Below are 17,706 nucleotides of genomic sequence, written 5' to 3'. Positions count from 1 at the left end.
TTATATATTCTAATAGGCTAAATTACACCGGATACAAAGTGTTCGAGTCGATATTTGAACTTGGCAGACCTCCGTAAAAAACAGCTAAAATGGAATCAGTTTAACTGCGTAGCATATTTACATATTTAGAAGCACTTAAAAATGAACAAACCTGAGCAAGTTAACAAAGTCTGGTGAACCAAACGCTTCTGAAACGTTCTGGCGAGGTTTGAAGTCGCGTGCGGAACGGGCCGAAACAGCGACGTGGCCATGACGTGATGAAGACGTGCGTTATAAAGTTTAATACTGAAGTTAATTTAAACAAAAACGTATCGCTGAAAAGAGCACTGTGGGCATGAAATAGACCAGACTGTTTGTTTGCATTCACAGACGATCTAGAAATCAAATTGGCTGATGTGAGATATCGATAAAACGAGACATTAATCTGAGGCGGACTCGTTTTTCACTTCAGACAAAGACGGAGGAAGACAGTGAGGTATTAATAAAAACAAATAAACTGGACAGTGAAGGACGACGTCTCACCCATCGCCGTGTCGTAGGAGTTGGGGAAGCTCTTGTCCACCCTCTGCCTCATGAACACCCAGGTGTTGTTGGCGAAGGTGCACTCGATGATCTTGTTGTCGTACTGTTTCAGCTCTTTACTGGCCTGCGAGGACAAAAAAGATGAAAGCAGCGAATGGATGAGATCAAAACGTGCTCGTGTTTTAGAAGTCACAGTCCCATCATTACCGCAGCTCTCTGCTGCATCTATAAATACTAATAGCTCACAATGATTGGCATGCGTGTCTGCAGTTTTTATTCATTAAAATGACTTGCCATTGGATTTTTAGCAGCAGTTAGAAGGTAAAATGAAGCTTCAGGCAGCGTTAGAGGGCAACGTTTAAATGTATCAAATGGATCCACAGAGTGGAAATATAACCCACAATGACCATGGTGTCAACAAATGTGCAGCTTAACACTGTGAATTATATCGATCCGCGCAGCAGTAGACCTCGTTTAGCACGTTTTTATACTCATTCGGCTACAAATGGAGCCGAGAAATCAGTGTTTTCAATGCCATTAACCTTTGAGGAGGAATTAAAAATCATGTGATGTGATGAGTCAGCTGTCGAAAGCCTTACTCAGGGTGCATTCAGACAGGATGAGGGAATGCGGCCAATCGCCGCAGGGTTGTCCGGTGCTCAATGTAACCACAACCTCGCTGAAAATCAATTTCTTTGTGTGTCTATCTCGCAGCGTAACCGGTGAGTCAGACTCAAATGTAGAAGCTGGTTCATGGACTAAACAAAGTCAGAACACACGCGAAGGTTAGAGTATCAGAGTTTAGAGCATGAATCCAACTGGATAGTCTCAGAGTTTCAGAGGCATTTCGACTGTGAAGGTTTGATCGATCTGATCGGTGGACGCAGCGAGATGTTGACCCTGTGGACCGACCACCACGGGAACCAGATCCTGTCTGCAATGTTTCCTAAAAAGTTGGTCTTCATCTAAAAAAGGTGCGAAAGGATTTTAATCAATCTGTTGCCATGGCACCGTGTGGGTGGCAGTAAGTTACAGTAGCTCTGAATTTTTTTCTACACCGATCTCCATCCAAATTTGTGTGCAAACGTGGACTTAGAACCATGGAGATCAGTGATTTGCCTTTTTTCTGTCATACTTCATGATACATCGGGTGAACCGTTAAAAAAAAAAAAGAGATGCACGATGAAGTGAGGAGAAGGAGACGGGGATGCAGAGCTGGATGAGTACCGTGCATTAGCATGGGGAATGTAATAAGGTGGCGGCACTAACCAGGCTCCAAAGGGAGTATGGAGAGTTTAGCATCACAGAGTCGTGGCTGAATGATCTCATTTCCGGCTGCTGTTACAAGTGAATTTCCCCCGGTGTGGGATCAATAAAATCCATCTTACCTAAATGAAACTGACTTTTCTTTCGTTGCGGCACTACTTTCAGATTTAGGATACCAACAAAAAGATCATATTCAGCTTTGAAAACAAAGTCAAGTCTACGCACTGAGCACACTGTTCAAAGCTCAAGTATATGAAAAAGGCAGATCAAGAGTGAGTCAAAGAAGACATTTGAGCATCTGTTGTTTATCTGTTGAGGGACTGAGTCTCACCGAGAGGATCCTCGGGACTTGGAAAATGCAAATCCCGGAGATGCTCGGAAGCAACAAAAAAAGCTGTAGCTGAAAGCCTTTTCACAACGATTTGCTTTGGAAAAAAAATGACGATACACCTTGACCTCACATGGAGAAAGAAGCTGTCCAGGCATGCGTTGCACTGAAAAGGCTGTGCAGACACCCGAAGAGACAAAGAGGCTGACCTTCAAGGTCAGAGAGTGACCAATGGTTGCCAGGAAAACACCGGCGTTTGGCAAGGTGCTAAAAAATTCAAAGTAAGAGCTTTGTGTGATCGTGGAGTGCGGGGCATCTGGGCTCACAGCGGGGGGTTGAAATCACACAGGATGCAAAAGAAAGGAGTGTGAGGAAGGAAGACAGAGCGGGAGAGAGGAGATACCAGTTTACTGGATTTCAGAGAACCGACCTTGGCGAATCACAAGTCATGATTAGTCGGTAATATTCTGATTTATCCTCGCACACACACGCACGTTTTTGATCTGAATTCGAAGACGGCTGTAAATCAACAGTTCTTCATTTGGATGAGATCAGCGGATGATCTAAAGGGGCGACAGAATCTCTAAAGCACGACGCAGGAAGCTGCCAGAAAAAACTGCAAAGGGCAGTACAATGAGGCAGGAACGTGCCGCTACAGGCTGGGATCTCTTCCCGCTGGTGAAGGGTGACACATTGGCTGCCATTTTTCATCACCACTTGGTGCTTAATCCGTCCAAATCTGTCTCATTATGGCAGCGCACGTGTGGCTCCAGCTATCGGGGACTTTGGCAGCCGAGCTCTTTATCAGCCAGTGTTGCACTACTGCAGAGAGAGAAGAGCTCCGTGAGATCTGAAGAGTACAAACAAGGCGAAACCGAGAATGAAGAGCGGTGTTGTTTTTATTCCTGCCGCTCGTGTTGAACCTTTCGCTTGTTTGGACGAATTTATGAGGATAAAAGAAATCCAAAAAACCTACAATTAGTCACTGCAGGATTAGTGTGCTGGACCACTGTCAACAGTTAAATAAAGACAGGATTGTTTTAAAGGAATAGTCTAATGTGTTGCACTTTTAGATGAGAAGATCCAGGAGCATAAAGATTATATAAAAAGGAGAAACTGTGAGCCTGGCACGCCCCAAAGATGTCTCTAATTAACATGTTACATCTCCTCTATTTAACAAACATAAATGTGATTTGAAGCATTTAGAGACCGAGAAGGACCAGATCTGTTCCGGTCTGGGTCAGTTTAAGTTGACAGTAGGCAACAAAAAGAGTCTAATCAGCTGCAGTTAAAGTTATTATTATCATTTCTCATCTCAAGCCCAGACTTCCCTCTCCCCGGCCACTTCTTCCAGCTCTCCCAGGGGGACCCCAAGACGTTCCCAGGCCAGCCCAGAGACATAGTCCCTCCAGCGTGTCCTGGGTCCTCCCCGGGGCCGCCTCCCGGAGGGACGTGCCCGGAGCATCTCACCAGGGAGACGTCCAGGATGCATCCTCACGAGATGCCCGAGCCACCTTAACTGGTTCCTCTCGATGCGGAGAAGCAGAGGTTCTACTCTGAGCTCCTCGCGGATGGCCGAGCTTCTCACCCTATCTCTAAGGGAGAGCCCAGCTACCCTGCGAAGGAAAACTCATTTCGGCCGCTTGTATTCGCGATCTCATTCTTTCGGTCACTACCCAAAGCTCGTGATTATCATTTCTACGTTTCTTTTTTCATCTGCACATAAACCATGTTGGTTGTTTGTTGTCTTGTTTCTTTAGTACAAGTCACCACAACAATGCAGCACATGCAGGATTTGCTGGGTCGTCTGCAGCCTGAGCTCCAGTGGTTACTGACCGGTGTGCCGTCTTGTGTATTTACTCAGGTGAAGGGTTCATGCTCTTTCCTGATTGTCATAGATTTAAAAAAAATCTGTACCATGGTTGGTTTCAGTCGGGCCCCTATTCATACCAAGGTGTTGCAGCGAATTGACGGCAAGAACACAACAGGTAGAGTATCAGGGTTTAGTCTCAGTTTTAGAGACATTTCAGGCTGACTGTGGAGGAGTTTGTCCTTTGATTGGCTGGTTGTGTTTCTCCAAAACTTGAATCTGACTCAACCGAAACCGCAGAACCCGAATTTGGTCCGAATCTGGCCTTCGTCTTCAGGGTTGTCCCAAACTTTAGCGGCAGTGAATGAGTGAATCTTCACAGTGTAGAGAAGCTCTACAGAAGTACTAAGTGGAGTTTCATTAGCCAGCTCCATCAAGGCTTACCACTGCATGCAGTCATTATGCCAGTGATATGAAAGTGGTATTGATTTTCACATCCAAGTTCTGAGACAAAGATTTTTCTTAAGCCACTTCCTGGAATCAGCATATTAATTAACATTATTAATGCAGATCCACCACATCAGTGCAGAGCCAGTCTATCTTCTGAAGGACGCTCGATAAGTAAAGCATGCATATGTATCAAAGAATACATCAACTGTACACAGACAGCCTGTTACTCATCTGTTGTGCTGTTTTTTGTATAGATGTTGACGTGGTTGACCAAAGATTCAAAGTAATTTCCATGAATAGCTGTTTTCTCTCTCGGGACGTTGCTGTCTGACTGACCCTGACTTAATCAGGAACCGCCGCGCAAGTCTGCGACACACCGCAGCGCTCGGGTCCTTTTTAATAACGAGAAACTAGATGAAAGAATACATAAGTTGGGGGGGAAGAGGATATAAGATGCAAGAGTACGGACATGAACAAACATAGCTGATGCACACTAATGTTCAATCTTTAATATGCTTTCAAACAGAATACATCAGATGTCTTCAGTCCGTTAATATCAGCTGCTACGAAAACAAACAAAACATCTGAGTGAATGAGAAAGCAGCGCGAGTTGTAAAGCTGAACTACTCGCCCTCACATTTTGTGTTAACTACAATGTAAATATTCAGGCCAATTACAGTTACAGTCACGAAACCGCTTTATGGCGTCAGTGTCGGGTCACCCGTGAATCTGTTTAATGCCGATCATTATCCTACACGTCTGGAGAAAAAAACACGAGCTAATCATGGAACACATGAGGGGAAAGCGGGTGCAACAAGACCCAAGGAAAGGTTGGGGGAAAACTGACCAACGAATTGTGATTTTACCTCCCAGACTTTTGAATGATCTGTTTGTTTTGTTGTGCAGCACGATCGAGTGTTTTCTGTGGGAGGCACGTTCAATTACTCTGACGGCATTCATGCCCACATCTCATGCAATTTGCAAAAGCAGGGCGCAAAACAAATATTAAAAATTAACGCCCAAAAACGAGGAGCTTTTCGAATACTTGAACTGCCGTTCACTGACAGTGTTACTGTTGATTAAACAGAGAAGTACTCGCACTTAATGATGCATCAAGAGACGACAAATTTGGGAAAATTACTGATGGAAAAAGAGCAGTCAAAGGCATTTTAGCACTCTGCAGGTGAAGTGCACACATCTGAACTCTCACAGCTTCGCCAAAGTGGCTGATCTTTGGCAGAGAACTGCTCTTATCTCCCTCTCTGCTGACTAGATCTGTCAGGCACGGTTCAAATTATTTATGATGAATGAGCTATACTCAAAGGCCACGTATAGTCCTGCACCGGGGGCTGACTCCATGAAGAAGGGAAACTAAAATGGGTGAGTCAATAGCCATTATGTCCTGCAGGCTTTAGCTAATTCTACCTTTTCTGGAAGTTTAAACGGCACTAATGATTTAGGACCCAAAAGGACTGAAAACGCCTCGTGTTCTCAGGAATTATAGATCCTAACTGGAGTTAAATTATGGATTTATCACAACTTTTGCTTTATTTTTTTAGCTTCAGCCATCGGTTTTATTGTTTGGATAACACTTGTACACTTTACAAAGTAGTTCTTGAGGCTAAAAAGGTAGAGCAGGGGAACAAGCGATGATCCGAAACACTCTCAAGATTAGATTAGATTCTGAGGTGCTGGTTGGTGGATTTTATTTAACCTTTGGACAGACCCGGGCTAGTCGTTTCTTGTTTAAAGCAAGCATCAACCTCCGTAGATGGGAAGAGAAAGTCAAAAACTGCAGTTCCTCAAACATCCACTTGAGGCTGGCTGCAGAAGTGAGTCCGTCTCCATAAGTCCCCATGTTCAAATGTCCAACTTCACAGCAGAAATAAACATGTTTACAGCCTGGTACAAAAAACTGTTTTGGTCTCTGTAGCTAATTTCCCTGTTCATGACAACTGTACTGAGGGTGAATTTATATACAACTCACCTGTTCAGATTATATTAAGGCTTAAAGGATTGCCGAGATGGCAGCTTCACATACGGCTCTTCAGAAACATCCAGATGTGGATGACGTCACGGACGTGTATACTGAAAGCTAAGCTATGCGGCTACTGGCTCCAGGTATTAATCTTCTTGTCATAACTGATTAAAACCAACTAGAAGAAGCAACAAAAATGAAATATTTAAAAATAATTTGTATTAAACTATATGACTATAAATGATTCATGAAAAAAATGACATTCAGTGGCAAAATGAGCTTCAGTTGGAACATTATTAAAAGTTATGAGCAAAAAAAAAAGTCCAGAAAGCGCAAAAGACTGAATTTCTGAGAGTGTATCTGTTGTATTTGTTTTTCTATGAAGGAAAAAATACATGAAGATCTAATGAGCTACAACAGAAACACAACCTTTACCCACACATGATCACAGCCCTCCTTCTATAACACACATTCATTCAAAAAAATACTTGATGCTGCCTAATGTTTCACTCGACACATCCTGGCCTGAACCAGAGGCTTTTAGCTGGTCTGCTCCTTTCACAATATTGAAAGGCCGAGCTGATAAATCATCGTGAAAGCTCCATTCCAAAAATTCATTTCAGCGATTCCCCGTAGGTACCGAGAGTGTAAAATATTACAACAATAAGGAGCTAAATTGGAAGAACTGAGCCAATAAAACAAGTTTTCATGAAGATTACGACCTTTTTTCTAATTACAGAAATTAACCGTTTTTCACTGGGTTTGCCCCAAAGTACGTCTGATCGACACTCTGACATTACTAACATGCCCATGAGCAAGGCGATGAACATCAGAGCTACTACAGTATGTGGTGGTGAAGTGCAGGACACAAACACAGACGTGACGCTTCATGAAAGATCTATCAGGAACATTATTCAGGCAATTTAAACACCTATTGTGGCATGTAGTTATTGTTTTTTAGCATATTCACACTTGAGACTGATTGTAAAACATTTCGCATCATGAAAGCTGACAGAAGACGACCCGAGAGGAGCTTAGAGACCGAGCGGCAAACAGAGACTTGTTCCAAGTCCAGGAACGATACACGGGACCGAGCACGACAGTGACGATACAGAAGGGAAAAGAACCACTCATTTACTGTGTTTATAAACCATCACTGTGACTAATGGAAAGCCTACACATTCAGAGAGTCATCGTGGCAAACGTCCATATAGTGAAATCGCTTTACATCAAAATAGAAACAGTGGATCAAATGTACCGTGATCTAACTGCTCCTCAACCTGTTCTCCACGCCGGGCCGGTCAGTTCCCGTCAAACCTCGAACACGAGGAGATGCTGGATGGTGTGGAGTGCTCTTAGCTCGAGGCTGCGTTACCGTAAGGTCAAAGGTCTAATGATGTAACGTGATGCCATACAATACAAACGCTGTCTGTTCACGTAGACGGTCCGCAGCGAGGATATCAATCTCACTATGTTAAGTGCAGCACAAATGCCTCTCTGTCCCACCTACAGTATCAGTGTGAGCATTATCACGGACAAAATCGACTACACATAGTCAGATGATACTAGAAGTAGGGATGCAGATAACGATTTTTATTATCAAATAATCACATTTTAATGGATTACTGGTCTATAAAATGTCGGTAACGTCGTCAAACAGTTTGTTTTGTCCCGACACAATCCTCGCGGATAAGAAACTAAAATTTGCCAGGAACGATCAATCAATCATCGAAAGAGATGATTAATAAATAGTAAATATTGAACGGACTTAACTTTATAGTCTTCCGAACACTCAAAGCGCTTTTACATCTTGTATCTCGTTCACTTATTTACACACTGATGGCACAGGTTCAGCATCTTGCTCGAGGACACTTCGACATGCAGACATGAGGACACAGGGAATCAGACGGACGATCATCCGATTCGTGGACGACCCACTTTACCTCCTGAGCCACAATGTACAACCCCTAAATCCCTAAATGAATAAACTGTGATATAAAATATTTAATATGTGTTTTCATGCTTTTAATGTGTCCAAACTTTTGACTGCTGCTGTATATTTACGTGTGTAAAACAGAGAAATGTGTAATTTCTGGCTGAGCCACTATTTGAATATTTATGATGAACAGCAATTAAAGTCAGTAAACAGATGATAAGCCAGATATTAAATATTTAATGTGCCGCTCTTGTTCTTGGCAGTTTAAACTCAGCCGCACACTTTCAACAAAACTAAAATCCTGACACAATAAAAAGGGAAGCTGGAGGAGCACAGGGGCGGGAAGGAAGGGCTTTAAGCTTGTTGACACGACGATGAATTTGACAAAACAACACATTTATTTTCTCACCTTCATATTTGCAAAGGGCATGTCATAGCTGCCGACGTAGAGCAAGCCGACGGTCTGTGGAATCAGCCTACAAGAGACAGAAAAAAAAGATCACGGTTAACACCCGCAACACCCTCGAAGCCGAGAGCCAGAGCGTATCTGAGCGGTAACAATGGTGCAAAAAAAAAAAAAGAAAAACGAAACACTACAACGCTTCCATTTTCCAGCTAGTAACAGAACGGCAGAGATGTGAGATTACACCTTTCTGGGCCCGTCTGTCTGTGTGCAGCTTCGTGTTTCTAAACTTAAAGAGAAAGCCACGGTATGGGCACGTTCAGAGCTCTTCAAGGCAGTTATAGAGATTAAAAGGTCACTGTATCTCCATCTGTGAGCCTTGAGCACTGTTAATTGAGACTATATTAGAGTTTATATGCGTTGTATGTCTCTCAAAGTGTGTCCATGCAGTACTTGTAGTGTCTTCATCTCCAAAATAATGCCCAACAGATGTCTTAATCACACAGTGCTTCCATCAAAAACACCCCAATGTGCACCCCATTGTAATTTCCAGACACCATGTCTGGTGTTTATGTGTGCCATGGAGTATATGACCACAGTTTTTTCTGTGTTTTTTATTATTAGATAGCCATTTTTAGAGCAGAAATAACGGGGGCTACGCAGCTGAAAGTGACGGCCAAACAACAGTCGTCTGAAGCATCCCATTCAGAGATTTCAACCGGAGCTAAAATTGGAGACCGTGTTCCCATCTCAGCCCCCCTCCTGTGTAATGATAGCCAGCACAAGCAGGAAGGAAGCGGCAGTAGACATTAGGAGAGCCAAATAGCCGTGCAGTGATGGACGTCGTCACATGCCAAGGACCTCACCAAAAAAAAAAGTGAATTTCGTCACCGGTTCTATTAATACCTCCGATTTGCGTGCGTGTGTGTGACAAGGAAATTGTACAGATCATGACACAGTTTTTCTAAAAACAAGATATCAGTGAGATTTTCCCGGAGGCGATAGAACAGATGAGAAAACAGATGAGGGTATAAATCAGGGGCGCACTTTAGAGGAACAGACTCCTTTACAAGCTGTTTCACAACCTCCATAATCTGAATGTTTGAGATCATTGTGTAAAACTGAGAGAGAGAGAGAGAGTCCTGCTGTGTGAAATTACACTGCAACGTCAATTATTGTATCTACAGGTGAATAAAAAAAAAGAAAAAGACACACACTGACGATATTAAATGTCACCATAGCCTTTGAACAGCAGGAAATCAGACCTGAGTTAACAAAGAGCTGGGACAATATAAATCCATAGAAACAAACAAACAAAAAAAAAAAACTTATATAATGTCAAAAACAGAAAACTTGAGGTAAAATATAAAGAAATCTTTATGACTTGGGCTGAAGCAAGGCAATAAAATGTGACGAATGTGTGTTATATGTCAAAACACACCTGTGGATGTATCCCACCATATACAACAGTGATATTAATACATAGTAGTGTACCAAATGTATTCATTGTTTGAGTGACTGTCCTGCTGTTTTAGGACTTCATGTTTTTTGTTTGTTGTCTTCAGTAAGAACGGATGGGTTTGCGGTGCATCGACTGGGTAAGATAAGAAAGTTGTTTTTTTTATATAACACCTTTAAAAACAGGTTTTAGAGTTTAGGACACTCCAGCCACGCACTGAGGCCGAACAAAGGCAGGACAAAAAAAGATTTAACAACACGGTAGGGGGAAGACAATGATACAAGAGAATAAAAGCCATAAAAGCAATAAGATAAATAAATGAAAATAAGAGAATAAAAATAAATAAATCGAAATCAAGTCTATACAAATGACCTGTAAGAAGCGATTGATCCTGCGAGCCTTATCTCCTCAGGCAGGTTGTTCCAAAGCTGAGAGGCTCTGATGCCAAAAGCACGGTCACCTTGAGATTTAAGCCTCGGCTTTGGAACAGCGGGCAAGATCCCACCTGAGGATCTAAGGCTGCGAACCAGCTCACATGAGATCAAGATCTCTGCTATGGAGCTTGAAGATAGACTCTAAACCGTGCTTTAAAAAGATGATGAGTAAAATCTTTACATCAATTTGAAAAACGAACAAGAAGCCAGTGGAGAGAAGACACGACTGGGAAGATGTGATGTCTAAAGAAAGTGAGTGCACAAATGAATGTTTTCAGGTCAGTGGTTCTTGACAGTACGTCTGACAGAAAAATTAGTCGTCCACATTACTGTCCAAGCTCAGCCGTGTCCACTCCTCCTCTGAGCTTGAGACAGATGCTGTCCCTCGCCGCCTCCCTGCAACGAGGGTAGTCCTCCATCATGGACCTTAGCTTGTCCTCCAGCTTCTTAGACACCTTGGGACTGGCTGGGACGATCAAAGATCTTTGAGTATTTCTTTAAGCTCAAAATGGATCATGAGTAAATCAAGTTTACGCATTAAAGAGGGATCAGTCACTGAGTCTTGAATGATCTGTCAACAGTGGAACAATGAGATATTAAATGTGGATTCTGGGGTTCAGGCGACATGCTTGCAGACAGGCTGGTCCAGCAATCTTTGCGTTCATTCAGAGGAATACTTCAGAGTCGACGGGCTCCATGTTTGTCCTGCAGAATCCTTCAGGTTTGTGCTGGTTTCGGCTGAAACGCTGCGTGCAGATGCTCTCTTGACATCTCACATTCACTTGCTCTGAATTACACTGCAGGCGCAACGAAGGTCTTTCACTTTGATGCTTTTACGCCATGACTCACATGTGAGAGCACCGCATTGTGGAATCTTCATACAAAATATGGATTGGGGATGCTGTAATGACACTTGAGCGCACAAAGAAGAAAGACCAGTAACAAAAAGCCTCGACTCTGGCCTCTAGAGAGCCAATCCAAGCCGGTCAGACAGTATCATTCCTCTTTTCTGGGTCTTCAGACGCACTACACTGCAAATGAATGCTGATGTAAGCATTAGTCATGACCTTTTCAGGCTCAAATTATCTATAATTCAAACAATCTATACAATACTCGAGCCTGTTCAATTCAACACCTGGGCGGGGCACTGGCATGCTTTCTGGAATTGCTTCATCTTTCCATTATGTTCTTTTCCACCTCTCCACTCGTCCTGCTGCACAATAATCACCGTCTGCCTCTCTGTGTTTGCTTCCAGAGAAGGTAATAAAACTTGCAAGGCCATAACATAAAGCCGTGCTCGAGGATTGATTGTGTGGGCTGATGAATAAACAGTTGTTACCTCCTAGAATGCCTGTCCATCTCAGACGGTGACTAAATCCACATTTGAAAAATCTACACCGAGACTGAGTGAGGTCTGATTTGTGCTCCTCTGCCAACGAAACTCATCCTTTGGGGAAATATCAGAACATTTTCAAGTGGCAACAATATTCGTCTGTGTCCGCCCACACACAGGGAGGAATCAAGAAGCTGACTGGGTGGCCTGCTGGCTGGCTTTGGAGTAGAATTAGTGACTTTGACCTGCTGTGCTCCTCTCAGTCTGTTGTTGGTGAATGGTGGCAGGCTCATGGCTACAAAGCTGGGACAGTCACTAAGGTCACCTGGCTGTCAGAGGAAAAGGCAGCATGACCAGAAAAGCTCACTGCTACGGGTCTGTTTTCCTGCACTCAGATAATACTCACACACTGAGCTGGAGAAACAAAAAAAAATACATGAGCAATGAGAGAGATGTGAATCGTGCTGTGCTGACAGAAACAATAATATCATCAGTCTAGAAGCACACAGGTCTGTGAGCTTGTACTTTGGCACAGTGTGGTGGCTTTGAGCTAAATGTGAGTATCAGCATGCCAACATACTCACAGTTATGATGCTTACATGGTGATATTTAGAAGGTATAAAGCTCAGTGAGCTCAGTTTGGTGTGTTGGCATGCTTATATGTGCTAATTAACACACAAAAAACAGCTGAGAAACAGCTGGGCATGATGGGAATGTTGTCAGTAGACAGGTATTAGGACATAAATGGTTTGTGATGTGATGTGAAAAGGGATCATCAAAGTTTCAATTCAATTTGTTGGGATATTTCCAACAGATTTTTGAGACATTTGACTAAAAAAAACAAAAATGTCAATCAGCTGGTAGTGCTGGAGAAAATGTCAACAGATCACCAAAGTCAGTAGGAATCATTTTCTAGGTACCATGAACATCCATACAAATTTCATGGCAATCCATCCAATAGATGTCCAGATCAAATGTCAATTGATCAAAATGATCAATGTCAATTAGCTGGTGGCGTTAATGTCAAGAGATCACCAAAGTCAGTAGGGTTCATCCTCTGGGTACCAGGAATGTCTGTACAAAACTTCATACAAATCCATCCAATAGTAGTTTCACAAGAGGAGAGACAACTGCTTTGACCTGTTGGTGGTTCTAGAGATCACAGAAGTTATTAGGATTCGTTTCTCTGGGTACCATGAACATCCATACAAATTCCATGGCAATTCATCCAATAGATGTCCAGATCCAAAACAAATGTCAATTAGCTGGTGGCGTTAATGTCAAGAGATCACCAAAGTCAGTAGGGTTCATCCTCTGGGTACCAGGAATGTCTGTACAAAACTCCATACAAATCGATCCAATAGTAGTTTCACAAGAGGAGAGACAACTACTTTGACCTGTTGGTGGTGTTAATGTCAAGAGATCACCAAAGTCAGTAGGGTTCATCCTCCGGGAACCAGGAATGTCTGTACAAAACTTCATACAAATCCATCCAATAGTAATTTCACAAATTGAGAGACAACTACTTTGACCTGTTGGTGGTTCTAGAGATCACCGAAGTTATTAGGATTCGTTTCTCTGGGTACCATGAGCATCCATCAAAATTCCATGTCACCCCATCCAATAGATGTCCAGATTTTTTTAAAAGTCAATCAGCTGGTGGTGTAAGAGAAAATGTCCAGAGATTAGTCTGCAGGATTCGCCCATTGTTGTATGTAATGTCATGGTAGTACATCCAACAGTGACCAACGGACAGATGCACATTGCCATCCCTAAGGCCACACCTTTAGTTTCCTGCTCATACATCAACTTTAAAATGTGCTGCATGAGACTTTCAGACAACCACCGATGTTAAAACTAGTTTAATCCTCAGAGATACATACAAGTCCAAAGGCTCCAGTCTTTTCTAGTATGGAACTGTTTTGCTGCAGTTGTAATATTTAGCAGGGTGAGGGTTGAGGATGGGGACCTGTGGGTCTGAATAATTTATGTTGGAGAGGATAATAAGCATAAAGTGAGATAAAAGGAGAAGGGCAGTGGTGTTGCTTTTTGTACACACAGGCAAACAGCAAATAAAGCATTTCTTGGATCTGAGACAAAAAGTCCATAAAGGCGATTGTGGTTTATAGGAATGAACTTCTGCACACTGTAGCAATGCTACTGTAGGAGGAATTGAACCCTGAGGCAAGAGAAATGTGTGACGGTAAAGAAAGTATTAATGTCAAAGCAATTCGACAAATTTCTTTGATTCAAAGCATTCGACGCAGACAAACATAGAAACTGTACACATTTTGTGTGTGTGGACGTTTTCAAGTACTCCAGTGTGTCACAAAATGATACGTGCAATCATCAGGCACACACAGCGTTTCCCTGGCAACCGTGGCTTACCCTTCTCCTCCGACTTTGGTGATCTTGAGGCGAAAGTCCACAGAGTTCAGATTGGGAGGCTTCCACTTGAGTATGTCATCACACCTCCCAGCCTTGTATCTCTGCAGGGACACACACAATAAAAAAACATGAATTAATGTGGAAGATTTGATGGGGATTAATGCATATTAAAACTGCTCTTATGGAAGAAGAGTGACACTGCGGGTTCAGTGAGAAGTTGTTTGTTTTTGTCAACCCCGTAACCCTGCAGAATTAATGGCAAGGGTAATTTGTGAGATGAGCAGAGATTTTAAGCAACAGTCACAGTTAATGAGCCTCATACAAATTAGGTTCCATTAAGATGCGCTGTTGGTATCTAACTATCAAGATATGGAAATTAATTGAGGTAAAACTTTCTCTGGGTATCTGTAACGTTATGAAACGCACACAAAAAAAAGGAGCTAATTAAAAAATCTGTTCATGTACTCATTCATTTTAAACGATTCTAAGTAGAACACTGCATGATAATAGATAATTAGGTTATATTTTTTCATATCACTACCGTGTTTCAATGGGCAGCAACTGTATGACACAGCACCAAACAACATCACTTTGACTATTTATGCGTGACATTTCAGAGCACATGAAACAAGTGCACTGGAACATGAGAAATGTAAAGGCATGACGGGTGGAGGCGGGAACAGATGATCAGACTCCGTCACTGTCAGGTTGCCCGGTAACAGAAGTCTACTCCGGGGAAATGTGTGGGAAAACAAGACAGGATTCCTCAGGAGAACCTGCACTGTCACAGCACCCGACCAAATAAGGGGTTTCTGGCTCCACCCACGTATGCCCCCTATGGCAATACCACTAATTGTCAGTAAATCTACCCTCTACTTGTTTTTACAAACACAAGGCCTGGTGTCTGAGTTTGGCAAGCTGTTGGACTTGCCGAATAGCGTGAGAATCTTGCAGCTTGTCAAGTTTTCTAATAGTCAATTCATGGTCAAGCCATAAATTATACTATGTTGTAAGATATGATACTACAGCCTACATCTGTAAGTAGGACCTATTTCGAATGACTCCACTCGAAGGTGGGGCAAAAGGACATTATAGCCTCCTACAGGCTGTAACACACTACCACCTGGATCTTTCTCAAAATACTCAGCCTTTGTGGTCTTTGTAGTCTCAACACAATGGTGCCTACAAGTGGGGATAATGGTGCACACGCCATCTTCTTGATAGTGCCGAACTACGCTGAACACCCGAGAGGTGACAGATGTACAATAGCTATATGAGGAATGATAAAGTGCTTGAGACAAGAGTTCAATCCCTGTCTCACCATCACCTCTTCACCCCAATTGTCGCCAAAGGTTTTTGGATGAAGCTCCAGCCAACTGAGTAATATGGCTACATGACAGAGTATAAGATGTTTTTGTATGAAAACATTTGACTACTTGTCATAAAATCTTCCTAACTCCTCCACAAACACAAGGCCTCATTTCTGATATTTCCCCAAAGACCCATTTTCTTCCATTTCACAATAAAAAAAAATAGAAACAACACATTATTTATGAAAACAACAAGGAGATGGAGTTAATATAAGTTGAGAAATTCTAACTTGACAGTCGTTTTAGGTGTAAAGTGAAGACAACATGAGTGTGGGGTGTCCTTCTGCTTGGTCCGCAGTGGAGCTCTCCGCGTGGGAGGCGGCCTTCATGTGCCTTTGAAAGCAGCACACTCCACAAAGGCTATTCACCACAAGTTCGCGAGAGAGAGGGAAAGGAGGGCATGTCTCTTTTCAAAAAGCTTGACTGAGTACATCTTTTCTTCTCAAAAAACGTGGGTGCGGAAAGTAACATTCTTCAATGCAGTTGAGTTATGCTATTCTGCACAGGCATCAAAATAACATCTTGTAGAAAGGACTTATTCCACTTATTTAGCTCCTATGAGAAATGGAAAATACACGTGTACAAGGGAAGTCAACCACAATTATAAATGAAAGAAATATGGCACTAACTTCTGAAGAGCTAAAATACATACTACTTGTACTTATACTTTACTTTATTTTCATTTGATGCAACTTCATACTCCGTGAAATACTCCACATGATGCCAAACTATCCATCCATCCAACCATCTATCTTCTTCCACTTCTCCAGTGGTGGCAGCAGGTTTAGCAAGATGTTCTAGACGTCTCTCTTCTCAGCAACGTAGTCCAGCTCCTCGTAGGAGTTCCCAGACTAGATGGGATATATAAGTCCCTTCAGCGGGTTCTATGTCTGTCCTTGGGTCTCCTACCAGTTGGACATCCTAAATCAGATGGCCGAACCACCTCAGCTGGCTCTGCTGGGTGGCGAAGCTCAGCTAAACTATCCAACAGTATATGAAGTAAATGAGTTAGTTAGTTAATTAGTTAGATAATACTAACATAATTTAAGATAAAGGTTGAAGATTTTGAATGCAGTACTTGCACTTGTGCTGGGGTATTTTCATGTTGTGGCATTGATAACTCTACTTAGGTAAATGATCTGAATACTTCTTCTAAATGAAAATCCATCCATGACCCTGAGGATCTGCTGAGGCTTGTTCCTTCATGCCAGAATATGGATGCTACATTTTTCAAATTAAGTAAAATTTGCTTTCAAATGAATGCAAGCCAGCATAACCATAGCAACACCACCATGAAAGCCCAATCACAGACTGCAGATTAAACAAATAGGCGACCCTCAAATTCATTCCTAAATGGAAAAAAGTGCCTGCCAGTTGCACTCATGCTTTCATTACTGTTGTTAGGCTCGTCAATAGGTGACTGCACATACAAAAACAAAACCTTCATTACTGAGGTGCAAAACAGACTTTCAAACCCGACCTTGTATTCAGGAACACATCCCTCATCCATCAAATTAATTTTCATGTAATGACGTTCCATTGCATATAAATTGACTGATGTTTCAAGTTAGAAATTCAGAGGCCAGGGAGACGAGGAACTGAGGGAGAGGCACAGCATGAAAACAAACATGTGGATGGATGGTGTCTTACTTTAAAAAAAAAAAGAAAGAAAGAAAGAAAAGTAAAGCATAAATTACAAAGAGCACAACTTATAATAAATATAAATATATATTCTCTAAGATGAATGATGCATAGACTATACTGTATATTTAGCTCATTATACAATGCATCAGCCTCTCTCTTATCAATTAAAATGTTTTACAATAATTTAAACTAACTTAAAGGAGCTTTCTCCTAAAACAAGTTATATTTACATTCAGTGTTTCTTAAAAAGAAACATTGGGTGTATCACTAAGGTCTACAAACTGTTGAATGCATTCATCCTTCCTCCCTAAAATCTGGAAAATATTTTACATCCTATTTTTTTTTTTTACACAAGTTTATACAACAGCCAGTGACAAACAGGCCG

The 17,706-nt window shown here is 42.1% G+C and overlaps 1 protein-coding gene across 1 annotated transcript in view; it reads right to left on the bottom strand.

Moving 5' to 3' along the window:
• Positions 1 to 17,706, bottom strand: part of rngtt (RNA guanylyltransferase and 5'-phosphatase) — an 84,333-nt gene that overhangs the window by 2,264 nt on the left and 64,363 nt on the right. Inside the window, exons 13-15 of the mRNA XM_010752180.3 lie at positions 14,308 to 14,408; positions 8,700 to 8,766; positions 523 to 646 (exon numbers count right to left, since the gene is read on the bottom strand). Of these exons, the coding sequence (XP_010750482.1) occupies positions 523 to 646; positions 8,700 to 8,766; positions 14,308 to 14,408 (292 nt within the window). The remainder of the gene's footprint in view (positions 1 to 522; positions 647 to 8,699; positions 8,767 to 14,307; positions 14,409 to 17,706) is intronic.

The sequence above is a fragment of the Larimichthys crocea genome, chromosome XI (genome assembly GCF_000972845.2).
Source record: "Larimichthys crocea isolate SSNF chromosome XI, L_crocea_2.0, whole genome shotgun sequence".
Lineage (NCBI taxonomy): Eukaryota > Metazoa > Chordata > Actinopteri > Sciaenidae > Larimichthys > Larimichthys crocea.
The sequence above is the reverse complement of the archived record's forward strand: the minus strand, read 5'-3'. Positions and strand labels throughout refer to the sequence as shown.